Here is a 27,608-nt window from a genome sequence, read left to right on the forward strand (position 1 = left end):
GGGGAGCCCACCATCCCCCCAGCAGCCCCTTCCCCTTCTGGGAGGCTTTAATGGTTGGGAAGATTGCCCTGGGATGCCAAGTCTGCACTGGCTTCTCAGCACCTCTCCCCACTGTTCCTGCTTCTGCCCTCTGGGGATAAGCTCAAAGCTAATCCCTCTTGCTCTTGAGCACCAACCCTAGGTAGCATGACCCTAGTTTTTCAGGCATGACTTGGCTGATGCTGAGTTTCTTCACTGTCCTCAAGGACTAGGATCCAGGAGGGCTCAAGTCTGATCATCTCCTTGCACCTCTCAATGCAGACTCTGGGTGCCATCACTTCTACAATCTACAGAATGCCTGACTTTTTCCATAAAGAAAAATGTTTCAAAATATGCTAGGGTTTGTAATGCCAAAAAGCTAACAAATGCATTTAGTTAACCCTTACAAGAAAAGTGTGAATGATTTTTATTTGTTCATGAAATCACAGAGAGCCTCTTGGAGGCCATCCTCTCGTTTTACATTACGTTGGTATACCTTCCAGAGGCCTATGACGCCTCCTTCACACACTGAGGCCCCTAGAGCTCACAGGTCTACTGCTTGGTCACCCAGTTCCTCTAGCTTCAAATCCAGTAGTGTTTCCACCACTCCACATTGCTTTCACTTGGTCTCCAATGAGTTAACTCATTGATGACAGAAGGTAGGGAAAAAATGCTTGACTTGCCCATGTCCAGATTTCCCCCGGCTGAGCCTTATAATATACCTCTCTTATAATGGCCTACTTTGAAGACCCATTTCCAGATGACCCAAGATGGCCAATTCTACAGGATGGCTTCCTATCGTGGGGCCTGTCCTTCTGGACACAACCTTTATTCGAAACATCAAACCAATACATGTGCGGAGCATATACTGGCTTCAGAATCATTCATCACATCTTTTGTGATTCCAAAGATGCAGCAGCAGGCCCTCTTCCTGACAAAGCACAGATGCACCGCCACAGCCTGGATGACAGATAGCCCTTTGGAGCTCTGAGGCTGGTCCCTGGAGGACTGAGGATCTGCCTGAGGGGGATCCTGTGGGGACCACTGGAGCACATGCCCCATATTCACACTGCAAAGTCCTCCTGACTAATATATTGGCATGATCACTCAGGACAAAAGGATGTGATTTTTTAATGACTACTTCCTCAAATAGCAACTTTCTTTCCTTTTTGTTTTTTTTTTTAAATTACAGGAGAAAAACAAAACCCCCCAAAAAGCCTGGATTTTTTTTTATATAAATAAGCCAGTCCATTTCAGTTAAAAATATGAATTTAAAAGAATATGAATTTATAAAATACTTGAATTTATCCAAAATTACATGCATAGGTATTTAATTTCTAATAATCAGGGATAGCAGCAGAAACTTAAATATGGTAAAAGACTTTATCAACAATAAATACAAAGAATTTTTTTAGTGCAAAGAGTGCAGAAGGATTTCTCAAACAAAGATAATAAAAGGCATCCTAATTTGTACAGAATCAGGCCCAGCTCTACGCAATGGATACAGTTAATCTCTACTACACAATACAACCATTAGGATGAAATGCCTGTTGCAAATCACATCTATTAAAATGTGCTTAATTGGGACTGTTCATTCTTCTCTTGGCAGTTCATGTGTTCAGGAAAATCTGAAAAGAGAAAAAAAGCCCTAAAGTTTACTTGAAACGAAACCTCAGACAATGACACAAAAGGCAATTAGCTCACTCTTGTAAAGACCCTTCTCCATCACCTCACAAGCACTCGCTGAATGCCCACTCGACAATGTTCTAAAGCCTGTAGTCTGTAAGAAGTATCCCAGAGATGGAAAGTGCCAATTGCATCCAAAGAGAGAACTATGGAGATTGAATGTGGATCAAAGCATAGTGCTTTCACCTTTTTTTTTCCCCCTTTTGATCTAATTTTTCTTGCACAACATGACAAATGTTGTGGATATTTGGAATTATGACAAAAATGGAAATATATTCAAAAGGATTGGACATATTCAACTTATATCAGATTGTGTGCTGCCTTGGGGAGGGAGGAGATAAGGGAAGGGAGAAAAATTTAGAATAAAAAGTTTTACAAAAATAAATACTGAAAATGATCTTTACATATAATTTGGGAAAATAAGACACTACTGGAAAAGAAAAAAATTATAGTCCAGACAATGGATAATGAATATCTGACCACAAGGAGCCATGTATCCAGCCATGAGTAAAGCCCTGCCCGCATCAGAAAACGAGGAATGCAAAAAGTAACTCGGAACAGGAAGAAGGGTTTGGCCTGTGTCCCAGCAGTCATGATGAGGAGGAGAAGGTGGGCCTGGGACTGCTGTAGTGGAGGTAGGAGTCAGGGGAAATGTGGGTGGGTGGGGGTGCAGGGAGTGTCTTGAGCCTGGCCAGAGACTTTTTTCCTCATCCAAGTGTGAGAAGAAAGAGGGGGCACTTGCCATTGTCCAAGGCCTCTGAAAAACCTCTCCCCCCCAGCACAGCAGAGTCTGGGACAGCCAGCAGGGGGACGCTGGTTACAGGGAAAAATGCTTACCTAGAGGGGAGCGTGGAATTGGGTGTGTGTTGCTATTGCCTGCTGAAGCTTCTCCTCTTTGGCTCTGCGACAATGGCAAATCTAGAGGGAACATGGAGCGGGCCACCGATGTCTCTGCTGTCCCGAATCCTGACATCTCAAAGCCTCCCAAGACCACAGCCCTCCCTCCCTGAAGCCGGAGAAGCTCCGAATGGGCCCAAGCCCTGTGTGGGACGGTCATCCCTCCTCCTTCAACTAGCACGACACACAAACCCTTCTGAGCTTCGTAGAGTCAGGAGGAGGTGGGGGTGGGGTGCCACGCCAGGATGGCGCCCTGCTCAGGGCCTATTCCTCACCGCAAGTCCCTGTCTCAGGAGGGCCATCCCACCAGGGGCGGGAGGGTGGGGAGGGGGCCGATGAGGGAACGGGCTTCTCTCCTAACCCCCAGTCTCACCACCCTTAAACCCCGGGTATCTGCCCGACAAGGACAGTCGCCCTCAGAGGATGGTCGGCGCTGCCCTAGGACGTACAGTTCTCTTTTCCATGAAGCTGCTGAGGAAATCGTCTATTTCCATCTTGCCCTCCAGGAAGTCCTCGGCGAGGGTGTCCGACTCCTCTTCGGCCTCGTGGGCGGCCACCTTCAGCCTGGCCTGGAGGGCGCTGGCACTGCAGCTCTGAAAGAGAAGAGTGTGGGGCCTCAGCGGCTGCAGCGACCACGGGTAATGCTACTGGGATGTTTCCTCAAAGAGGAATGCAACAGAAGTCGTGTCTCACTTTGTGGGTACCAAGGATACAGTGCAGCATCGATTGCATGAGAACTGCAGACACACAGATATGAGCAGATAATCAGACCTGCCAAAGCGAGCTCTGTGTGCCAAGAAACCCATCCTTGCATTGTACAGGCACAGAAAAAGCTCTGGCCTTTCCTTGCCCAGGTCATGCTGCTCTCCTTTCCTGGCTAATCATCCCATATCATCCTCCACATCACTCTTTCCAACAAACAAAGGGGACTATGTTCCTCCTTACCTTTCTCTTCCTTCCTCCCCCTAGTCTAGTCATTCCTATCTCCACCCCAGTGGTCACCCAGATGTTTCCCAAGTGGATCCCCTAGCTTCTGCAGCCTCTTACTCCCAATCCCGCCTGCTCTAAGAGTGACCTTTCTGCAGTCTGTCTCCCACCAGATCGTTCCTTGCATCCCAGAAACTTTAGCCCCACAAAGCCCAGACTTCCTTTCCCTGGCACTTGTTAGTCCCAGTTTTCCGAATTCACTTCCCGCCACACAGCATCCACTGCATCCAGACCAGACCATAGGCAGTCCTCTCTTGCCTCCATGCCTTTGCTATGCTCAGATTTCCCTCACTGCTCACTCATCATCATTTAGCACCTAATACAGAGGTTTTGGGGCTACTATAGGGGAAACCACTCAATAAGAAGAGTTGTCCATTATCTGCTGGGGAAATGGGCACACAGGAGACTATTAAAATAATCTAGAAGATGGAATAATCTTCTAAAAGCCACCCCCTCAGTAAGAAACCAAGTGTGAAGTGGGGGTCCAAAGGACCCTGGGGAGCTGGGCACGGCCTTCCCCTTGGAGGACTGGAAGAGAAGGAAGGGTGCAGCACAGCCCACAGGCTACGGACCCACTCCTTCCCAACGACCTGCAGAGCCTTTCTGCGGAGACCAGGTCCTCAGAACTTTCTCTTCCTCCTAAGACTGCTAGAGTCAGAGTAAGAGACGAGCCTCCTGCCCTCTCACATGAGACACGAGATGAGACATGAGAGACACATAGAAGCCCCTCAGCCATTTTGTAGATGGCCTCCTAATCACCCTTAGCACTCCCTCTACAACACAGGCCCGCTGTTTTGTCTGTAACTGCCCTCCTGAAGGAGCTTTCAAAAGGCCTACATAGAGAATAAGGCCCAGCTGCAATGCAACCCTCCTTCATTCAGCTGTATAAACTTTTGGCACCAAAAATCCATTTTCATTTTAACAAGGCCCCATTCCAGAACCTGTTCACTGCCTCCAATATTGATGAGAACAGAGGACAGGCCTATCCCTCCTCAGGAGGCTGAAGAGGAGACCACAGGGATCTCATCAAACTCCCTCTGTGCTTCCTCGAGTGGGGGTCCAGAAGCAGAAGAGAGCCCCGAGATGGCCTCTGAAGTTGGCAAGGCCAGGGGGCAAACAGGATGTGAGAAGGGAAGACTCCCCAGGCCAGACTGGAAGGCTTGTATCATATCCTAGAGACTGAGAGGGCCTCTGATGTTGAGCAGCCAGATGTGCACGGCTCAGCAGCTCACTCTCTGTAGTGGTGGGGGAGGCAAGTGCAGGCCATGGGGGAAGGCAGAGCCAAGAACAGAAATGCCAAAGAGCTGTTTGCAGGGAGGGATGACAGACTGTTCTGGATTCCTACAGGATGTCTGGGTGGCACCCATGTGCACATCTACCTATGTGGACCCAGAAGTCTGGCCAGATCACCAAGGAAAGCAGATACCAGAAGAGGGACTGGGACACAGCCTTGGCGAATGCTCACACTATGTGAGTTTGGACGATGGCTAACAAGGTTCCATAAGGCAGGCAAGAGGAGAACAAAAAGCATCCCCAAATCCAAACAGAGCAGAAGTGTTCAAGCAAATCAATAAAAGACTCAAGTGAACCTTACAATGGGATGGAACACGTATATGGTCAAATCCAAGCACATCATGCAGATAAAAAGCTAACCTGGTAGGAAGGCATTATAGGCTAGGGGTGGGATGTGGTGGGAGGAGGAAAGGCCCCATGGAGAAGACAGCTTTTGAGCTAAGGGATTGCTGAGGCTTGTTGGGACAGAATGGGTCTACTTTATCCAGAAGAAGCAGGGCACCTTTGCTCTCTTGGGTCCCTCCCAAATCTAAAGCCAGGACCCCACCGTGGCCTTTTGCTCACTATTGGCAGTTTCAGTACTGAAGACCTTGGTATCAGGCTGTTCCATATCATGGAGCTGTCGCAACAAGCCTTGTAGCCAGCCAACAGGTCAGACAGACCCCCAGCAAAGGCCCACTGAAACTCTGCCTCCTAAGAAACACAGCGGGGCTGTCATAGTCCCAGGCTAAAGAAATCCTTTCTGTTGGTAAGGAAGGCCATAATGGGACCAAAGGTCCTGAAGTTAGCCAATTTTACCAAAAAGTTACATAAAAATATAAAGAGATAGCCATACCTCGCTAAGCTCGTGCTGCCTCTGCATCTTCTTTTCAAAGCCCGATTTCATCTGAGTGAGCAGTTCATACTAAAGAAGAGCAAAAAAAGTGTGTTGGGCTTTTTCTGGTCCTCTGCTTATTTCTTTCTTTATGAAAAAAAATCAATGCACTGACCTTCTCTAGGACTGTCTGCCTTTTGGCTTCCAGGCTGGGCTCTAAAAGAAGATTTTTTCCTGCAAAATTAAGCCAAGGTTTAGCCAATATTAAATGCACTTCTCAGGAAGCTGAGCGCTGGTAAAGGCCAGACTTACGGGCAAGGTCTTCGATGCTCTTTACCAAGTCGTCCTTATCAGTAATGACCTGCTTCAGCTGGGGCAGAGTCGAGAACTGCTCTAGGAATGCTTCTTCATGTTCATTCATATCTGTTAACTGCGACAGGCTGAGAGCACACAGGGAAAACCAACACTGGGTAAGTGAATCAGCCTCCCCTTCCTTCCCTCCTCCTCCTCTTAGCAGCTGCCCAGGGCAGTGGTCCCTGTCTCTCAGATCATTCTGAGGCCAGCTCATCTCCCACTCTCTCCCCTGCTCTCTGAATTTCCATGACATTGCTCTCTTGGAGCGTTCCTCCCCAATCTTATCCACCTCTTCTCTCCCTCCCCAAAAGCTCTCTTCTAGATACGCCTCTCTCTCTCTCTCTCTCTCATTTTGTTCTTTCCAGGTGCCAAATTTAATCATCTTTCCTTAATTCTCCTTCGTTCTCCCCTCTGCAGACTCTGGTGCTGCTGACCATATTTAACCCTTCACATTTTCTTCTGTGGGTCTTCAAGGCATTGCTCCCTGCCACTTCTCCTTCCATTTCTTTTTGCTCACCAACCACAGGGCTTCACCAAGGCTCTGGCTGAAGCTGCTTTCTCTCTTTTACTATGTTCTTATCAGGTACCATGGATTCCATCCGTACCTATGAAGCTAATTTTTAAATGGCCACAGTCAGCTCCAGCCTTTCCTAAACTCTAGTCCCACATCACCAAAAGCCTATTGAAGTCCTATAGCCAGCTCAGACTCAACGTGCCCAAAAGAGGCCCCATTACAGGTTTTCACCTACGACCAGGGGGAAGGGAGCCATGGGAGATTTGTTGCTGTAATTGTTCAATCGTGATTTCATTTGGGGTTTCCTTGGCAAAGGTGCTAGAGTAGTGTGCCATTTTCTTATCCAGCTTATTTTACAGATGAGGAAACTGAGGCAAACAGGACTGCACGATTTGCCCAGGATCCCACAGCCACTAAATGTGTGAAGCTGGATTTGAAACTCATGAAGGAGTTTTCCTGACCCCAGGCCCAGCAGTCTATTGCGCATCACTTATCTACCCCTGGAGGAGGGACAAAAGTTGGACACTGGATCCTGAAACAGTGAGTAGAGAAGAGAGGGCTAATAGTACTGCTCAGCACCAGTGGGGGTTTGGGGGGGTGGGGAGGGAGAAGGGTTGCCGAACACCTGTTGGTAGTGTACCAATCAGAACAGTCACACACTTTCTCCACCTTAACTCAGCCAACACAGGGTAGAAGTGAAGGCGACAAGTGGTGGGAGCATCCAAGGCAGAGAGCTGGCTGGGGACAGGGAAAGGACGGTGGAGTACCACTGGTTCATCAAAGAGTCAAAATGGGGGAGAGATTGGCTAGTGCGAGGGAGAGGCCTGGGGTGAAAAATGTGTAATATTAAACAAAGGCAGAGGAGAGGCAAAAGGCCAAGAGATCAGTCACATAAGAGGATTTCTGAATTCTTGAACATGAAAGCGGTGCCTTTGTAGAGGCAGAAAAACCAAAGGGATGGCTTTCTGTGTGGGGCTGAGGTAGAGTGAAGAAAACTCCGGGAGCCAAGTAAGTCTTTAGTATTTGAGTCAAGTCCTCACTTACTGAAGAAGAAAGGACAGCTCCCAGGATTCTGAGAGCATGAATCTCCAAGAGAGGGTGGGGGAGAGCTTACTGAGATATGGAGACAGGAGGAGAACCTAGAAGTAAGGAAGGGCAACAAGGAATATTTCAACTCCCTGCTTCAACAATAGTAGAAGAGAGGGGGACAAGGTGTCAGGAAGTAATTAGGAGGTGGAGGGAGAGGGGGAGGAGGAGTGAGTCAGATTTCAGTAAAAGTTATAGGATGGAAGGAATAGTAGAGAAAAAAATTTAGGTTCCAGTTAAGTTTGTTGTCTACAGAACAAGTACTCCAAAGGGCCCAGTGAAAGGGCTAAGTTGTGTTTGCCTAAGACCTTGAGGGGGGATGGAAATAAGGAATCAGGTGGTAGGGCAATGAATGCTAACCTACAGAAACTTGGAATCACAGGCATATGGAGGGTAAGACTGGATATGAGAATGTTCATCACTGGATGTGAGAAGGTACCATGTAGGTCATAAATTAATAGAAATATAAGTACTAAATTGCATAGCCTCTAAGAATTTAAAAAGGAAAATTAACAAAAAGACCAAAATCTAACCAAAAAAAAAAAAAGGGAAACAAACAAGAAAGAGTTTAGGACCTGAAAAGAACTTTAGAAAAGGAACCTATGATAGATCTCTGACATTTAATTGAAAACAGAAAAAAATTACTGATTTCTCCACTGTTAATGATACTTTTATAGAAACAGGTTCTCTTTTAAGGTATAAGAGCCTCACAAATACAGAAAAGCAAAATTAAATGCATCCTTTTTACTGACTACAATTCAAGAAAATATATATGGCCAAAGAATATAAACAAGTAGTTTTTCAATGAGTTAATCAAAATGATAGCTGAAAGACTTCTCTAAATCATTACTGATCAGAGAAATGCAAAAAACAACTTTGAGATATCTTTTTTCATCTATTATACTGGCTAAAATGGGGAAAACAAATGTTGAAAGGAGACAGAAAAATTGGGACATTAATACACTATTGGTGGAACTTTAAATTAATCCAACCATTTTGGAAAGCAAGCTGGAACCACGCCCAGAAGTTATAAAACTGACTATACCCTTTCACCCAGCAATTCCCAAGGTGATCAGGAAGAAAGGAAAAAAAAAATACAGGTTCTAAAATATTTATAGCATCTCTTTGTGGTGGTAAAAAACTGGAAATTGAGATTCCCATTGATTAGGGAATGGCTAAACAAGCTGTGATATATGATCAAGATAGAATACTACTGCCCTGTAAGAAATGAGCTGAATGTGGAATTATGTTTAATATGATTGTACATGTATAATAATCCGTATCATACTGGTTGCTGTCTTGGAAGGAAAAAAAAACTGGAATTCAAAAAGTGAATGGTGAAAATTATCTTTACATGAATTGGAAAAAATAAAATACTATTAAGTGAGGGGAGAAAAAAAACAAATGATGAGCTGATTAATTCTATTAACATGGACTTATGTAAAATAATGAAAAATAAAGTGAGCAGAAGGGAATGTTGTATACAGCAACAGCAATATTATTCAAAGAATAATTGCAAATAACTTAAGTTTTTCTGAGCACTATACTCAAATCAAGTATAAAAGACCTATTAAGGAAGATGCTATCCAACTCCAGAGAAAAAAATTATAAACACAAAAGTATGTATATAAATCTGCATCAAAGAGTGGCCTTCTCTAGTGTGTGGTGGATGGGGAAAGAGGGAGGGAGAAAAAGTTATAAAATAGCCAAATTAGAATTTAAAAAAATTTAACCCAATTAGAGGAAAAGAAATTTAAGAAGTCATAAATTAATTATCAGAGAACCCTCCCCCTCCTCCCCAACCAGATGGGTTTACTGGCAAATTATAGGAAACCAAAGGAAAATTAATTCTATCATTAAATAAACTGTTTGCAAAACTCAGAATATAATACTAAAAAATTCCTTTTGTAGCAGTCTTATTTCCTAAATAATATTGAGACCAAAAAGAAAACTACTAGGATGGATTTTATACCAGGAATAATAGCTCAAAATTAGCCAAATTATAAACAATAAAATAACACTTATTTAGAGACACAGAAAAGGCTTCTGATGAAAAACAAACTTATTTCTGTAAACACTATAAACAAACATTAAGACTATACAGTAAGAAAATGACTTTTCCTTAATATGGTAAATAGTATCTGGCTAAAATCCAAGTCAGTATTATGTGTATTATTAACTGGCTGATAAACTTGAGGCTTTTCTAGGGTAATGTCCCAATGTCCTTTTCCCATCATTATTTGATAGAGTGGTAGTTATGCTGGCTACAGCAATATCAGAACACTCGATATGACACTAGATCTGGAGTCACAAAGACCCAAGGTCCAATCTGCCATCAGATAGTTACTAGTTGTGCGACCTTGGACAAATCACATAAGTGCTACAAGCCTCAGTTTTCTCATCTGTAAAATGAGGATATAATAGCATTTACCTTAAGGAGTACTTATGAGAATCAAATGAGATAATTAATTGCACAGTGCCTGGCACATACTAAGTGTTATATCAAACATTAACTATTATTAATGGTAGTAAGAAAAATAAACTGAGAAATTAAGCACAGGAAAGGCCAAACAATTATAACTTATTTTTCCTGTAGAACAATAATTTTCACAAAGTTGAGGTATGTAAAAATCTATAAAAATTATATAAAAATTTTACACTTTACCAATAAAACTAAGCAGGTAGTAAAAAAAAAAAAATTACATGCAAAGTAATGATACATTACATAAAATAGAAAGGAATCTATTGACAAATACAAACAGGATTCTACATACAAGTTTATGTAAATAAAGATAATTGTAAATAGCATAACCTTTTAACTGGTCCAAGGCAATAATAAAAATGACAACGCTAAATTAACTCCCATATTGAGTGCTATATCAAACTACCAAAGGATTAATTTAAAGAGAGGGAAAATAGTAATAAAATTCAGCTGGAGGAACAATTCAGACTCTTACGGTAAATAATTTTAAAAAGTGGAAAGGAAGGAGCCCAGCAGGACTACATTTCAAGCCATACTTCAAAGCTGTAATTATATCTAAGTTCTATAGTATTGCTTAAAAACATGATCACTACAGAACAGATTAGACACTACACAGCAATTAACAAATATAGAAGCACAGTGTTCGATAAACCCAAAGACTCCAACCCTTGGGGAAGGTCAGACCCACAGGAAAGCCAGAAAGCCAACTGCCAGGCCCCTTCCCCTCCAGCACAGGATGCCTAGCTGTGGCAGTTGCTGTCTGCTTAGCTTCCCTGCCTCAAAACTCTCCCGTTCTCCCTCCCCAGATGGCACTCTCCCAGTCTTTCTGTATCACCCTCCAGTCCAAATACCAGCAGCTTCTACTTACCTCTAGGATCAAAAAGAAAACCCGTTTGGTTTTTAAAGGCCTGCCTTCAGTTTTCATGCCCATCCATGAATACTACAATCCAGTGACAATGGACTTGCTGCTCCTCACACAAGAGAATCTGTCCCCGGCTCTGACTGACCCTCTACTGTTTACCTCTACCTCTTCTTCAAATCTCAGAGAAAGCTGCAGCTTCTTTTCTGGGGCCCCTTAATACGAGAGGGCCTTCCCTCTTGTGTAATACTCAATTTATCCCTATTGAGATCTTTCCTATTACATCAGAGCTTCTTAAAGACAGGGACTAACCCAGCCTTTCTTGGGATCCAACACACAGCATTTAGCACACAGACACTTAAAAGCATGCTGACTTAGTCTATACCTGATTTCTGCTAATTCATACTAAACTAACAAATTGTACAGTAAGACCACAAGATCACATTACAAATAAGTTGGAGGGACAAGAAAGCAAATCACTTAACCTTCCTGGGATCCAGTTTCTTCATCTACAAATTTGGGGAATTTGGCTAGATGCCCTGAGGTCTCTATATATGGCTATAATCTTCTGTCTTTGAACAGGATGTCCCCCAGACCAGAATGATCCCCTTAGCATTTCTTTCCTCCTCTTAAACCTCCCAATTCCCTCCAAGGCTATCAGTGAGATCATAACCTTCTACATGAAACCTGGTCTTCATATCTATTAATTCTCCAAAGTAAAAAAAAAAAAAATCACTCTATTCTGTACCCGGTGTATCCATGTTGTGTCCCCCTAAGAAAAATTTCTTGGGAACCTTATACCTCACTATCCTTTCTACACTGTATGGTTCAACAGAACTGGGGGTCTTGTTATTGCTCACAGGCTACTCTATCTCTCTTTTCTGTGTCTTTTGTTGTCAGTTCTGGAAGGCCTACTGCCTTCACCTCTGCCTCCCTTACTTCCTTAGCCTTCCCCAAGCCAGATACCCAAGATCTGAGGATATGAATAGGCAATTTTCAGAGAAAAATCCAGCTATCAATACTCATGAAAAAATGCTCTAAATCACTAATAAAAAAGCCAATTAAAACCACTGTGAGGTACCACCTTATACCTACCAGATTGCCAAAAGAAAAATGACAAAGGCTAGAGGGGATGAGGAAAAATCTGTACATTAAAAAACATTCTGAAGAACAATTTGGAACTATGACATAAAAACTGCATAGCCTTTGACCCAGTCTGTAACCCCAAAGTAAACTATTTTGGTAGTTTACTAAGTCTGTACCCCAAAGTAATCAAAGAAAAAGGAAAAGGATCTATATGTACAAAAATATTTATAGCAGCTCTTTTGTGGTGACAAAGAACTGGAAATTGAGAGGATGCCCAACAATTGGAAAATAGCTGAACAAGTTGTAACATACGAGTGTGATAGAATATTCTTGTGCTATGAGAAATGACCAAAGGAATGGTTTCAGAAAACCCTCTAAAGACTTGAATGAATTGAAGTAAAGTGAATATAACCAAGAAAAACTGAGTGCAGGGACTGTCTTCTTACTAATCATATCCCCAGTGCTTAGTCCACTTATTAATCATATCCCCAGTGTTTAGCCCAGCACCTGGCATGTCACAGGCACTTCACTGGATGTTCACTGGATCATATTCTACCAATCACTGGTTAACGCGCCCCATGCAGAGGATCCTGTACATGTTCTATACAAGTACATGCACATGCTATGCGTCTCCCTTGGCAGACTGTAATACCCCAGAGCATACACAAGATTGGCACACCGCTAAGCAGGGGCACTCCAAAAGGATAGGCACTGACTTACCAATACTGCTTCAGGTATCTTTGAAAGCCTAGCAATCAATGCCTGACGCAAAGATATTCAATGAATTACTGTGGATTAATAGTGAAAATTGGAGGTGTCCTTTTAAAAATTCAACTCAATCTTTTAAATGGATTCCATTTAATGTCCACATTTTATAAAAATAAAAACAAACCAATTCTTTACAACTTTCTACTTGTTGACCTTTAGAAGTTATAAGCCATAAAATCATTCAAAAAGAAAGATAAAAACAGCCTAAGCAAGAGTCTTTTCAAGTCAAATCGTGAGGAATGACTGAGTAACAGATTAATAATCTCTTTCAGATGATAAGCTAACTTCTTCAGTAACAACTTCCTTGTGCCTTAGAGACAAATTGATTTTTTATTCTTATTCACCTCATAAGGATGTTACCATCAAAAGGAAAGCTAGAAATTGAGCTTTATAGATGAAAGAAATTAACTCATAAATACTGTAATTTTTTAAATAATCAACTGCAAACAGATTAAGGGAACTTTTTCTTTTTCCTCCCAAAGTAAACATTTCAGAACACTCATTTTGTGATGATGTGCATTCAAGACCAAAAATATTCCAGGGCCTCCTTGATAAGAGTTGTGATTATGCAAAAAAGATGGGCCTAACAATCCATATGAGGAAAACTTAAATTAAAAAAAAAAAGCCTATTGTCTAGATTAAGCTATTTGTTTGAATAGCCAGTCACGAAGTTGGGAAACATGTTTGGTTCAGGAATTGGGCAAAGAGTAGGAGGACTAGAACTGAACAGAAGGGAAAGATTTGAAAAAACATGGCACAATCCAGCACTATCTCAAAATGAGCCTCAGCAATAAACCTCAACTTTTTGGTTACAAATGTTCTTTTGCCCAATCTCAGTCCTTAGTCTTCACTGCATTCTCTCATCAGATTCCTCCTGGTCATCTCCCCTTCCTCCTTATGGCTCTAATCCAAGATGTTGGACCCTCTTTATTCTCCCTTCTCTATTTTCTCTCAGCTGCAAACTGAATTACCTCTGTCCACATAGCTACTCCCAGATCACCAAATGGCTTTGGATGTTTCAGACAATGTCCCAGGTGGGATCCCCTATTATTTCTGTGCCCTCCCATCACACAGTAAGTTTCCCTCAAAATCTATTTCTGGGAATAGAAATCTAATCTATCATTCCTGGAAAGTACCTGGTAATCAATTTCCCCCGGATCCACTCAATATTGCCCACCATAACACCCTGATCAGCAGTCTAGTTTTTGTGGTCTTCCCCTAATAGGATGCAAACTACTTGAAGGCAAGGATTGCACTACCTTTTAAATATGTTAACTCCTGCACTTAGTACTGTGCCAGTCCCAAAAGTAAATATTTATTCTACTCATATGCTAATTCATAAATATATCCAATTTAACATAACCGAGAAAGAAGTGTCTCCTCCCAACCCTCCTAAACCATTCTACTTTCTTCCAGAATTTCCTATTTCTGACCAGTGAACCATCTTCCCAGTTACCCAGGCTTGCAACCTCAGTATCTTCCTTAACTTCTCATTATTCCTTACTCTATATGTTCATTTGGGTGCTACAGCCCATCACTTTTAGCTTCACACCAAGCATCTCTCTAAACACTTCTCATCACTCTTCACCTGGACAACTGCAATGGTCTCTTCCTTCCCCCCACCCTCAGTACAGCTTCCAAAGTGACAAACCTTCAGCAAGGGCTCCACAGGTCACTTCTGGTCACAATGAACTCCAAACTCTTGAATGTGGCTAGTCTGCCTGAATGTAGCATTTAATGCCCTTCATGTCACCCTGGCCCCATCTCTGTGTTGTGGTGGGACCATACATGACTTCCCTTCACACATTTTTGGTGTGGCCAAACCAGGGGCTCGCTGCTTTTATATCTATGACCCTCCACATGCTTTCTAGTTTCTTCCAAAGCCCAGACCCAGTTCCTATAAGACACCTTTCTTGATTTCCCCAGTGGTTACTGATTCTTCACAATTGCCCGTCTTTAGTTTATATATACTTGTATATACTACGCCCAGGAGCTAGCACTATAAGTATGTAAATGGCTGCATGTTGTAAAGTTGTGTCTATCAGGTCGTAGTCCTGCCTCACTCATGACAGATTTGTTTTGTATTAACATATGGCATAACCATTAATGAGATATCCAAGAGTTTACCTGAGCTCTGAGAGTTCTGGAAATGTGTCAGGGATATCGGGCATCTTGTAACCACATCCGTTTTGGCCTGTCTGAAGAAGATTACAATGCAGTTAAAGACAAGCTGGCGTAGAAAGGCTGAAGCCCCTGTGAATCCTCTCTACTCCATTTCCTTATTCTCCTCCTGACCACCACGTATTCAAAGCTGTAACACCAATTCTGACTGAAGCCCACAGGACAAGTGTGACCAAAAGGGTGCGAGCCTTCTCAGACAGAAGGTTTTTGGTGGAATTGATCTTAGTCTATGTCAGCCCTCAACCCACAGATTCTGAAGCAGCAGAGCCCCACTCTAGGACATGGAACCCCCGAGCCTGACATGCAAGCATGACCCTCTTCCTGAGCCGAGCATTCTGAGTGGCTTTTGCCAACAGGAGAGCAATCGCCAGTCTGAGAACATCTTGAGGCCAAAACATTGTCGAAGGAAAAGTTTGGGAATTCTTTTTGTCCCCAGTGGATGAAAGAGTCAGAAAAAGATACCTACCAGCATCGGGGCATCTATGGTAGGAACAGGCAATGGCAGACTGGAGAGGAAACCATAAGAGGGAGCAGCAGGTTTGGGTGTAGAATAACTTGAGGCTGGAGAAACTGTGTCAGCAACTGGGACAGAAGTCATGGATCTGTTTGCTTCTTGTGGAGAATATGAGGGAAGAAATGGAAAACCCTGAGCAGCATAAGGAGGCATTCCTGCTGGGCCACCATATAGGCTGAAGGGAAAACAAGACACAGGTAGGTTAGAATTTAGGAAGAAATCAATCAGACCATTCCTGAAAATTAGACACCAGCATAATAGGATCAAAGAACCAGGGGAGGTTCTCAAGAGACATTTTAGTCTTTAAAGTCATACTTTAAGTAAACAAAGCCACTTAAAACAATTACAGATTACAACATAATTTTTGTATGAGAAATATGAAATGACTAAATTTCTTGATAACATGATATTCTAAATACAGACAAATTGGAATACACACTTAAAAATGATTCTCAGAAGATAAAAAAGTTCTCACAATTTGGGAAGTTATGAGCTATTGAGATAAGCTGGATTTTCAAAAAGCATAAGTCTACCCAAACCCCAAAATTGTTAGAGACAACAGACTTTATTTGTACTTACTATGCAAATGGTGAACTGGGAGCCAAAACTGGAGGATTCTTCCAAAACTCATCCAAGAGACTCTGAACAATTTTTCCAAGGTCTGAGTGCATGGTAAACTGAAAACCGAGTGTAACAATATTTTAGGGTATTTATAAAATCTTTTTGAAAAGTCAAGCAGGGCTTACCAGAGTTCAGCCAACCAAATACCTGAAGTACCTTAAGATCTAAGAATCCCTATTTCTTTAGGGCAGGGGTTTCTCCTATGACAAAAACCATAACTCTCTAATACTGACTTTTCCAGACTGTGATGGTCAAAAACTTGACAACTCCCCAACCCCCCACTCTGCAGCCTATAATACCAGCCTTGCCAGTCAGATCCCTGTATGACAGACCTCTATGACCATTCATACTTTTAGGCTGGTAAGCCTGTTCCTTCGTGGCCTGGTCTTCAAGAATGCAGGGTCACCTCCATGGCCCAAGGAGGTACCAAAGCAAGTGACAGGCCCCAAATTGCAAATCCATACTTGTACTCTGGTTCCTCTAAATAGACATACAAATTGCGGGGTCCAAAGTGGCCAGTGCTGCGGACCAGAAGTAGGCAGGCCACACAACTCACAGATTGTATTTTAAAATGGGTCTGCCAATTGGTTGGGACTCAGATATGTCATTGAAAATTGAGTGGGAATGCATCACAGAGCTCAAAAAGAACTATTCAACTATATTTCCAGTGACTCTAGGGTGAGGAGTTAACTTTGAAGGTAGCCATACTCAAGGCACAGTACCTTAGTTAGCTGTGCAGGAAGGTACATGAAAAATTATAATTAGGGGACCACCTGATTCCAGTCCCTCCAGTCTCTCAGACTCAGAGGTGCAGAAGAGAACCATCTGCCACTATGGAATTGTTGAAAGAAAGAAAGCCACTGCACATGAGCCCTATCTGAATATTACTGTATCAGAGCAGAGATAATACCCAACAGAAGCCTTCCAAAGCACCAATTTCACAAATGCAACATTTCAAACATATTTCAGGTTAATTACTACTTAGTAGGACTTCCCTATTTATTTGGATTAACCAATACTGTATACCTACATTGTTTACTAATGGACAGGTAACGTACACTCCATGTTTGTCCATTAAATGATGTCGTATTGGAGGGTAAACACTGATCACTGGTTTTTCCTGAGGAAACTGAGGAGGAAGGAAGCTAGGGGGGTGAACAGAAGAAAAAGACATGGTAAGTCCTACATTCAACACACACAGTCCTCCTAAAGGTAGGCAATGAAAATTCAGGATCAGAATTGCCATGCCAGGAGTCAGGTTCAAGGGTGCAACTGGAGCCCAGAGAGCTCAGCCAGTTCCATTGATTTCCCTGATGAGGAAACCGAGGCCCCCAGAGGTCAGCGGCTTGCTCAAGGTCACACATTTCCATGGGAGTGCTAAACTGTCCAGACCTAAGAGGTCCGGGTGTTTTCTGCAGCACTCATTTTCTACTCTTTGCCAAAGCATTTTACTGATATGTTTCAATGTATCCAAAATAAACAAAACAGAAAAAGGTCAAAGTTTGGCCAAACTGATCCTATCATCAAACCTGCTCACTTGATTTTTGAGAAAGAACAGAAGGGAAAGAGAGCCTGGGCCCAAGAATCCCTCGTGAACTTTTCTTTGCAGGTACAGAAGTGGAGGAGAGGGCGGGGCAGACCTCAGATTCTTGTCTGTTTTACTTTTCCCTTGTGAAAAAGCTGTGGGTTTGGAGTAGGGTTTTGCTCTGTGTTTTGTACATTTATTTATTTGATGACTATAAAACTTATCACTAAATTTAAGGAATATGTGGTTTTACTGCCTTCAAATATGTCCAACAGTCAACCCCATCTGATTTAACAGCAAATGCTGACCTGGAGGTCCACTGTAGGATGGGGGGGGTCCTTAAGCCCAGGGTCTAAGACTCCCCCCCACCCCCTTTAAACTTGATGCTTGTATCTCTAATTGCTATTTCCTTGGAAACCATGAGAACTTCTTGTATGCATTTACAAACACAATTCTGACGGGAGGTCCCTATGCTACCTCCCCAGGCAATGGCTAAGGGCCCTGGCTTCAATCAGCTTTCTTGGTCCTCTAGTGCTTGCCTCTCTGTGCTCTAGACACATAATAAAATACTGGTGAGGTACAGGCTCAGCCACCCAATACTATCCAGCAAGGCACAAATATGCAATGGCTCCTAATGCTCTTGGAGGTTGTTGGAAGGATTTTCCAGCAAGTATTAAAAAAAAAAAAAGTCATGCGTGTCTCTCAAGATGACCAGCTTTTACTTTCATTGCTGCTCCCCACATACCATAGGTAACTAGTCTAATAACCCTCCTTCCCCTCCCCTCCTTAGAAACGAGGACACAAAAAAAACCTAGACAGCCATATCAGCTGTAGAATGGGGGCTGAACTTGATGACCTCTGGCTTTCTCAGGACACATATCCATATACTGGGGAGATGGAAATCCCATTGACCACACCTCTCATTTCTCCTATACTTCCAGGGGCTATCCTGAAAAAGACAACACAATTGGCCACCACTCCAGAAGTCTATCTGAGGATGAAAGAAAATATCCATCTCCTAAGGAGAACAAATTAAGAAAAGATTTATTTTTTGACACAGCCAATGAGGGAATTTGTATTGCTCAGCTATACATGTGTGTCTCTAACAGGGGTTTTGCTTTTCTTTGTCTTCTCAACATGGGAGAGGAAATGAATGGGAAGTAGACAAGTCAGATTTTTGTTGTCTGGAAAAAAAAAAATATATGTTTGCTTAGAAAAAGGGTATCTCTAAGAACTGCCAGCCACATCTCCTGCCCCCAGCCCACACCTCCTCTCCCTTCCAATACTTCCAAGAAGATTTCTTGGCAATACAGTCAGTGATTCCCCAGTCCTATTTCCTATGCCATTTTTTCTTTGTAGTTACCTAGATTTATGATGAGTTTTGCTCTACAATCTTCCCTTCTCCCACCTTTTGAGATGACTACATTCCTACCTTATACCCAGATTATTCTCAAACCTTACCCTCACTGATCTGTTGGAATGGTTTGACACTGCTTGACCCACCTTTCCTCTGGACTCCTCCTCCTGCCACTTAGCTTCACGAAAAGGCTTTCTCCTACCTCTCACCTTATCTCTATTCCCCCCCACCCTTTTTTTTTTTTTTTTACTGAGGAACATGCCCCTGCCATGCTAAGTTCCTTCCAGGACTTCCATCTTAGGGATGGATCCAGGCTGATCATACTTTATTCCCTCTTCTTATCTTAGTTTTTGACTATGCCCTGTGCCATCATGTCCCCATTCAGGTATCCTCTTAGTGGTATTGCCTTTACTTATTAGAATGTAAGCTCCTTGAGAACAGGGATTGTCTTTCATTTTGCTTATATATGTACCTTTAGGACTTAGCACTGTGCCAGCTACATAATAAGTACTTAACAAATGATTGCTGCCTGCTCCTTTTAATCTAACTATCCCAATTCTTCTTGGCCCTCCTTCCAGTGTGAGACTGTCCCCCAAGGCTCAAGCCTCTTTCCTCCCCTTTGTGACCAACAGTCAACTCCAGTCCCAAAGTCATCCTGAGCAAAAGGCCCCACAATCCCAACTTTCTGATGGTTATTCCCATCTGAATGACTTGCACATACTTCTGGCTCAGTATATTACAAACAGAATCTTTCTTTTATCCCCAAGTATTTGGCTACTAAAGATATGAATGACCACACTTACAGTCACTTTGTCCCCACATTGGAGTTCAGTCTTTATCCCTCTCAACCCATCTATTCCATTTGACACTGCTGACCACACTTTCCTGCTGCCTGTCTGTCCACTCCTTCTTAGAGAGCCTCTCTTGAAGTCAGAAAAACTTGAATTCAAATCTGTCAGTCAATAAACTTTCATTAAACACTTACTACATGCCAAATACTGTACTAAATGCTGGAGAAACAGAAAGAGGCAACAGAGTCTAATAGGGGAGATAACAAACAAACTATATGCAGAATAAATAGGAAATAATTAATAGAGAGAAGGCACTGTCATTAAGAGGGAGTGGGGAAGTAAGTTGGATTTCAATAGGGACTTAAAGGAAGCCAGGGAGGTCAGTAGTCAAAATAGGAGGAGGGAGAATAGGTGCAGCCAGAGAGAATGCCCAGAGGTGAGAGATAGAAGATCTTGTTCGAACAGCCAGGACGTCAGTGAAAGTAAAAGTTGAGGAGTCTGGATTAGAAGAAGGTGATTAGGTGGTGATGGGCTCTGAATACTAAAGAGGGAATTTTTATTTGATCCTGGAAATGACAGGCAGTTTAATGAGTAAGGGGAAACGTGATCGGACCTATGTTTTATGAAAGTCACTTTAGCGGCTGAATAGAAGATGATAGACCGGAATGGGAAGATTCCTGAGGCAGGCAGAGATGCCCCTCTCCCCTATTCCAACCCAGCCATTGCAACAATCCAGATATGAAGTGATGAGGGCCTGTACCAAGGGTAATAGTGTCAGAGCAGAGAAGGGGATATATCCCAAGAGATGCTGTAAAGGTAAACTAGAAGAGCCTTGGTAACAGTTTGGATCTGGGAGGTGAGAGAAATGAAGAATCCAACATGATTCCTAGGTTGAGTGTCCAAGGGATTGGGAGGATAGTAGAGCCTTGAACAATAATAGGGAAGGTGGTTTAGAAGGGTGGGATGGGGAAGGAGGTTGTTAGAGAGAAAGATAACACATTTTGTTTTAGACATATTGAGTTTTAGATGTCTGAGAATGCCTGAAAGCAGTTGGATATGCTGATAGGTAGATTTGACAATGAGCAGAGATGGTTATTAAATCCATGGGAGCTGATGAGTTCACCAAGTGAAGTAGTCTAGAAGGAGAAGACTCAGAATAGAAACCTAGGGTTAGCCACAATGAATAGGAATGTCCTAAAGAAATATCCAGCTACAGAGAAATAAGAGAACCCAAAAACCTACAAAAGAGGGCATCAAGGAGGAGAGCCTGCTTAGCAGTGTCCAAGGCTGCACAAAGGTCAATGAGAATGAGCACTGGGTCTCACAATGAAATCAGCAGTGACTCCAGAGAGCAGAGGCACAGAATTGATAAAGGCAAAAGACAGATCATAAGGGAGTGAGGAGTGAAGGAGAGGAGATAGTGAGGGAGGACGTGCCTGATAGCCTTCTGGAGGAGCTGAAATCCCACTTACCAGGTATGTGACCATGGACAAGTAACTTCCTCTCCAGAGCCTCCATTTCCTCATCTGCAAAATGGGGATAATACCCATAGTACCTACCTCACAAGGCTGCTATTTTTCAAATAAGCTCACAATATGTAAAACACTTTGTGACCTATAAATGTCAGCAAAAGTCCCATAAAAAAAATTGAATATTAGCAGAAATCAACAATTAAGGGGAAAACAGCATTGCAAGCAAAATAAAATGGAAAATATAATAGATTACTTACATATTAATGTTAATCGTAAGGTTGTTTACTGTGAATGGTAATCTGTACTCCACATCTTTCTGTATTTCAGCTATGCTGTTGAAGTAAATAAAAAGTTACAACAGTATTAGAAAGGAACAAAATCCCAATAGCTTGCCATCAACCAATTCTGAAACTAGCGTAATTTTATTATCATCCAGCTCCCTAGGTTAGTTATAAGATTCAGATGAAAGACCAACCTTTGGCTAACATCTAGGAAAAAAATGACTAAGTCTAGTAGTATCCAAGCTATTCCCCTTCTTTAACCACTTTTTAACCATTGTCTCATCTATGAGAAAAAAAAGGAAATTGGAGCTACAGGGCAGGATCTTCTTGATAAAGCTAAGACACGCTCTCTTAGATATTTACAATCTATTTCACTTTTAACAATATGTTCCAAATTTCCTCAGGAATTAAAATTAAGCTAAGAAGCCTAGCGTTTGCATACTCTATCCTCTCCCTCTTTTTTGGAAAAAAAAAAAAAAGTGTGTGTGTGTGTGTGTGTGTGTGTGTGTGTGTGTGTGTATGTGTGTGTCTCCTTCTCCAACCAGGCAGACCCTTCTCCCATTCCTTCTCTTTTCCCCACAACTAACCATTCCTGAACTGCTTGTTATCTCCCCCAGGTCATTCTGATGTTCTGGTTCTCTTTTTAGCACTGCCATATATTCATTGGCTACCAGTTCTTGCTTCTACCTTCTCTTAAAGATCTCATCTGGTTGGGACGTTTACTTGGCAGCCACAATGGTCTCTTTTTCCTTCCTTAGGGAAGGCATTCTTCTGGTTTTTCAGTCTGTCTTGACCATATCCCATCCCTTTGAGACTGACTTTCTGATAATAATTTTAGTTCAGAAAATCCTGCCTACTCTCCCCTGAACACTTTGAAACTTATTCTCCCAAATCTGGGAGAAGATTGAAGGAGTGTGAACAGATAACTGTCTAGGCATCCAGCTAGAGAAGAGCAGAGGGAAGGCCAGCACATCAGCAGAGGACAGAGGGAAAAGGACCTCTATTTTCTCAAGGGTATGGGTCAAAAACCTCCTTTGAGAAGATAGGAAAGGAAAGGTATGACAAGAAAACCTTGAAGGAAGAGATATGACATAATCACTATGGGGAATGAGATGGGACTGCTCTGATGCAGAGGGCAGAGATTAAAAAACGTCAATCTGTAAATAGGGAACCCAGACGGTTTTTACAGTAACTATTAGTTTCTATTTGGGAGACCTTTGGTCACCCTTATATATTTGGCTACTGGAGGTAAAGTGAGGCAAGTAACACTGCAGTCATCTCTTACTCCCTTACTTAAATTCAATTCACTTACACTTTACCTCCCTGATGTCATGGTCTTCTTAAAGAACAAAGGACAAACCACCACCCAACAATCTCTGTGAATAGAACTGCCCTGCTGAGGACCCAACTGGAACTGGTCAGTTGGGAAACGTCTTCTTTCCATCTTTCCTCTGCCTGTCCACATAAGTATCTTTATCTGCAGTTCCTCTAAAAAAAAAAAAATTTTTTTTTTGATGGTTGAACTCTCCCAAAATATTCTGAGGTTTACTGACTAGACTTCCTTCTTTAAAGACCAAGCCTTAAACCAAAAGCAGTCAGACTCTCATAGATTGGCCAATAATAGATCCCAGCCAACCCCTAATGTTCACTGTTTGAGTCCCGAATGACTCAGAGTGAATGTAAATAGTAAACATTTCTGTTTTGGTCAGAAACTCTGAAGAGTCTTCCCCTCCCAGATTTATTATTTAGATTTTTTTTTTTTTAAACTGAGAAAGAGCCATCCTAAGCTTCAATAGCTACCTAGGCCAAATCACTGAATGGGTATGGAGACCAGTTTAAAGACTTTAGCTTAAAAAGCCAGTCACCCACAGCATCCAAGACCATCTCTGATCAATCTCTGGCACAGGACTCAGGTGGCTCAGGAAGAGAAATTGAGACAGGTGATCTTGCGTAGCCCTCCTTCACTTAAATTCAATTCACCTGCAAGTCACAGCATTACATTCCTGATGACAATTTACCAACAACATTCTATTTATTTTGCTGTTTCTGAGTTCTGGTAAAAGAGCCTTCAAATAGGGATCATTTACTTTCCTCAGTTTCCTAGGTGTTAGTATAGTAGGAGAGGAGTAGTACAGGGAAGATAATTTCTAAACAGATGTAATTCAACCATCTAAAACCACTAATCTCCAACCACTTACATGAAGTAACATAGTATTTAAAACCAACTTCCCCTCCATTCTCTCTCTAAAATCTCATCCCTCCCACAGCTCATTGATGACACAGAGCTGCAAAGTCTCTAGATTCCTTTGTGCTTCAATTCTCCTTGGCCAACCACTTTCTGGACATGGTAGGTGTCTCCCACTCTACATACTTACACCAGAGTGCCTTACTTTGCCTTACTGAGAACTCCACTTCCTGTAAAGGGAATATCAGGGTCCCAGGCACTCAGGGTGACATTCTCTATAATCCATTGTCCATTGCCTAAATCTGCTGCCACATCTTGTTTCCATTTTTTACAGTGTCCTTAGGAGAAGCCCCCCTTCCTCAAGTTACAGTACAACCCCAGTTCAACACTTGTCTTGCTTTGCCTTCCCTGTTGAGTCTTTGAAGTCAGGCTCTATGTTAAGGTCTTAGAGGGTGGACTCTTATGTTTTCTTACATTTGCACTCCCAGCATTTGACATATACACTCAGTGCTTAACAAATGCTAGTTCCCTCCCTCAACCTTCCTTTTCTTTAGTGTCACATCATTCTACTTGCCAATCTCTCAGCAGCCAAAATAATGGTCTGATCCTGTCACCCCATTGCTCAATCATTTCATATGGATACCTATTGCTGATAAGATTAAAAAGAAAACAGGTGGAGAAGGAAAAATTTCAGGCTCCTCACAAGCCAGCCTCTTCCAATGGCAGCTCAGAAAATGCCCGAGGCAGTGATAAGGCAGATGTTACACCAGACTTAATTTTTTTTAAGCAAACATACCAAACATACCAAAAAGCAAAAGACACTCTGAAAGACTGTATTTCAAGGCAGCCAGGTGGTACAGTGGATAGAGCACCAGCCCTGAAGTCAAGAGGACCTCAAATCTGGCCTCAAGACATTTAACACTTAACATTTCCTAGTTGTGTGACCCTGGGCAAGTCACTTAACCCCAATTGCTTCAGGAAAAAAAAAAAAAAAAAAAAACTGAGACTGTATTCAATGATGTAACTACTCCTTAAAACATTTCCAAGATTTTCCTTTTGCCTTCCCAGCCAGCTGATATATTCCCTTTCTCCCCCACCCAAAAAAAATCAAGAAGTGCCAAATATGGTCCACAGACCATCCCTAACCTCAAGGATATTATTAATTAGGGAGGCACATATGCATGTGTACATATACATATATCAAATGATTTCAAGTTTGTTTTGGAAGGAAAGTGGGGAAAAATCAGACAAGGAAGACAAATTTTGAAGAAAATCAGATTCCACAATGCAGAAGGGAGAGCATTACAGATATGGCCCAGAGCCTGAAGATGCGTGGAGGGTTCCGTGCGAGAGACAATGAGGTCAGTAAGGTCAGACACCAACAACTGAGAAGAGTAACTCTTAAGAAGACTGCAAGGGTAGGAAAAAGCCAAGACATGAAAAACTTCCAAAGCCGGAGAGGTCCACTTTGTACTGGAGCAAACTAATTAAGGAGTGACATGGTCAGCCTTGGGCTTCAGGAAGGTCTCTTTATGGTTCTGTAAAGAAGGGAGACAAGGGGATCAAAGTATGGCCGTTGTAGTTGCCCAAGCAAGAAGTGATAAGTGTCTCAAGTGATGTGATGGCTATGTATATCTACAAAGAAGGGACAGAAGCTAGAATGCTGTGAAGACAGAAACGGTGGATTGGCTACAAGGACAAGAATGAGGAATCAAGGACACCACCCTTGGCTACTAATGTGCGAGAATGTGGTGCTCTAAAAAAAAGTTACAGGGAAATTCAGGAGAGGGATAGGTAAGGGAGGAAAGAGAATTTTGGACATGCTGGACTTGGAAAGCCAAGTGTAGGAGCTGTCCAACAGGCTGCTTGGGGACTGAAGCTAAGGAGACAGAAAGAGCCAGCCATCAGCATCACCTGTGGAGGCTGGTGAGATCACTGTGAGTGAAGAGGCAGAAAGGGTCCAGAACTCTGGGGCACACCCATGGGTGTGACATGAATGTTGATACAGTGAGGAAACTGAACAAGAGAAATGGGACAGGCAAGTAAAGAAGGTGGGAAAGCTGTGTCATGCAGATCACCCACATGGATAGTGAGTGATCAATAGGGGCAAGAGACCACACCGAGAAGGCCGGAGCACCAGTCAGGTCGCAAGCCAACTGAAGAAACACAGGGGGATGCAGAGGCACAGGGAGGAGAGACAGAGTTTAAAGGCTCTTCTGAAGCAGGCTGGAGGGAGGAGCTGACAGCTTGTGGGTGTGGTAGGCCCAGGGAAGCCTGATCCAACATCAAGGTACAAGAAATGGGTAGCTGAGGAGAATGGCATGAGTATAGGAGCTGGTCTGAGTAAAAGAAGCCTTCTCTTCCTAGAGAGCAAAGGAAGGAAGCAAGCTTGACTTAAGAGCCACATCTTGTTCTGGAGACATAATCAGGTTTGTTTTTTTTTTTGTTTGTTTGACCAGACTTCTCCCCAAATGACCAGAGAGGTGGTTTCCAAAAGGCACATTCACATCCAAAGCACAAAACTTTAGGGAGGATCCAAGAGATGAAGCCAGAGATCTTACAGATGGGTCATAGAGAGGGTCCAGGGGTGGGGGATCCATAGAGTGCAGCACACCTGGCAACTCCAGCAGCACTGCCCAGTCTTCGTTTCTATGGTCCTTGACAACGATGCACAACCTCAGACATCCCTACAATGAAAGCTGACCACATCCCTCACCCAGAGATGGAGGACCCGAATCCTGCCTGTGTGGCCCGCTTCCCTCTCTATAAATCATGGAAACAACAGCACCTCTTTCCCGTGGATTAAGAGAGATCATCTGTGGGGATCGTTTTGCAAGTCTTGTTCACGACACTATGAAACACCAGCTCTTAGTACTAACCCAAAAAGCAGCTTAAAGTTGAGAGAATTTTATCGAGAAAAAACATGCAAAAGACAAGAGTCTCTCGTTCCCAGGCTACTTTATTCAGAGAAAACCCTGGCGGCTCCACAGACCAAAGCGCCAGTGTGAGAAGTTCGGGAACCCTCTAGTGGCTAATTCGGGGCCGGCCCTGGAGGGAGAGGGAGACCCTAGAGACCCTCTACTTCCAGAGGTCCAAACGCTAAGCCTGGGGCTGACCGAAAGGCGCAGGCTGATCCAGACCTCTGGGAGAGGGAGCTAGTGCCTCCCGTTTCACAGAGGGGGAAACTAAGGCAGATACAGGAAGGTCAGTCCTCGATTCTCAGGCTCTCTCTTCTCCAGGATCTCATCCCGAAGCTACAACCACCCAACCTCACTTGACATATGTGGAAACTGAGGCACAGCTTCCCCCTCATCCCAGGCCCTCGGGGGTCCTCCACATTGGAAGGTCACCCCAGTACACAGGAGGCACCTACGGGGTCCTGGGGAACTCCGCGGGAGCGAGCCCACACATGATCCCGGCAGGGGCAGAAAAGCTTAGGGAGGAGAAAGGGACGGAAGGGTACTCCGAGAGGGCTCAGAGAGCCCACCCTTCCCTCTCTCCCAAGCAGGCCTGCCCCAGCCCCAGGGGCTTCCCCGAACCTCGCTCAGATCTTTATACGGGGGTCCCCGCCCTCGCACGTCTCCGCCTGGGCAGGCCGATTCCCTCCACCCCCACTCTGGGTCTCACCTGGCGTGCGCGGCGCGCAGGGAATCGATGAGCCGCTGCTTTTGCTGCTGGAGACTGGTGAGACCCCCCGCTCCGCCCCCGCCGCCCCCCGCGCCTCCGCCTCCGGCCGCGGGCGACGCGCCGCTCTTGCTCAGTGGGAAGAGCCAGCTCATGCCTGGGCCGAGGCCCCGCGAGCTCGGGCGGGCGGCTGCCGGGGCCGCCGGGGCATGT

The 27,608-nt window shown here is 43.4% G+C and overlaps 1 protein-coding gene across 3 annotated transcripts; it reads right to left on the reverse strand.

The window, feature by feature from the left end:
- Positions 1–1,284: 1,284 nt before the first annotated feature.
- Positions 1,285–27,566, reverse strand: VPS37A (VPS37A subunit of ESCRT-I). Of its 3 annotated transcripts, XM_051965462.1 has the most exons (12): positions 27,399–27,566; positions 21,563–21,637; positions 17,191–17,305; positions 16,119–16,216; positions 15,492–15,714; positions 14,972–15,042; positions 6,008–6,135; positions 5,871–5,929; positions 5,717–5,785; positions 3,051–3,194; positions 2,542–2,622; positions 1,285–1,646 (listed from the first exon to the last, which is right to left on the reverse strand). In XM_051965462.1, exons 1-11 carry the CDS (start codon positions 27,548–27,550, stop codon positions 2,542–2,544), a joined length of 1,215 nt encoding a protein of 404 aa, XP_051821422.1. In that variant the 5' UTR covers positions 27,551–27,566; the 3' UTR covers positions 1,285–1,646. The 3 variants fall into 3 exon arrangements, with proteins under 3 accessions (XP_051821422.1, XP_051821424.1, XP_051821423.1); XM_051965464.1 differs by lacking the exons at positions 21,563–21,637; positions 27,399–27,566 and adding an exon at positions 21,306–21,324; XM_051965463.1 differs by lacking the exons at positions 5,717–5,785; positions 5,871–5,929; positions 6,008–6,135 and having other exon boundaries at positions 14,972–15,038.
- Positions 27,567–27,608: the final 42 nt, after the last annotated feature.

Source organism: Antechinus flavipes, chromosome 6 (genome assembly GCF_016432865.1).
Source record: "Antechinus flavipes isolate AdamAnt ecotype Samford, QLD, Australia chromosome 6, AdamAnt_v2, whole genome shotgun sequence".
NCBI lineage: Eukaryota > Metazoa > Chordata > Mammalia > Dasyuromorphia > Dasyuridae > Antechinus > Antechinus flavipes.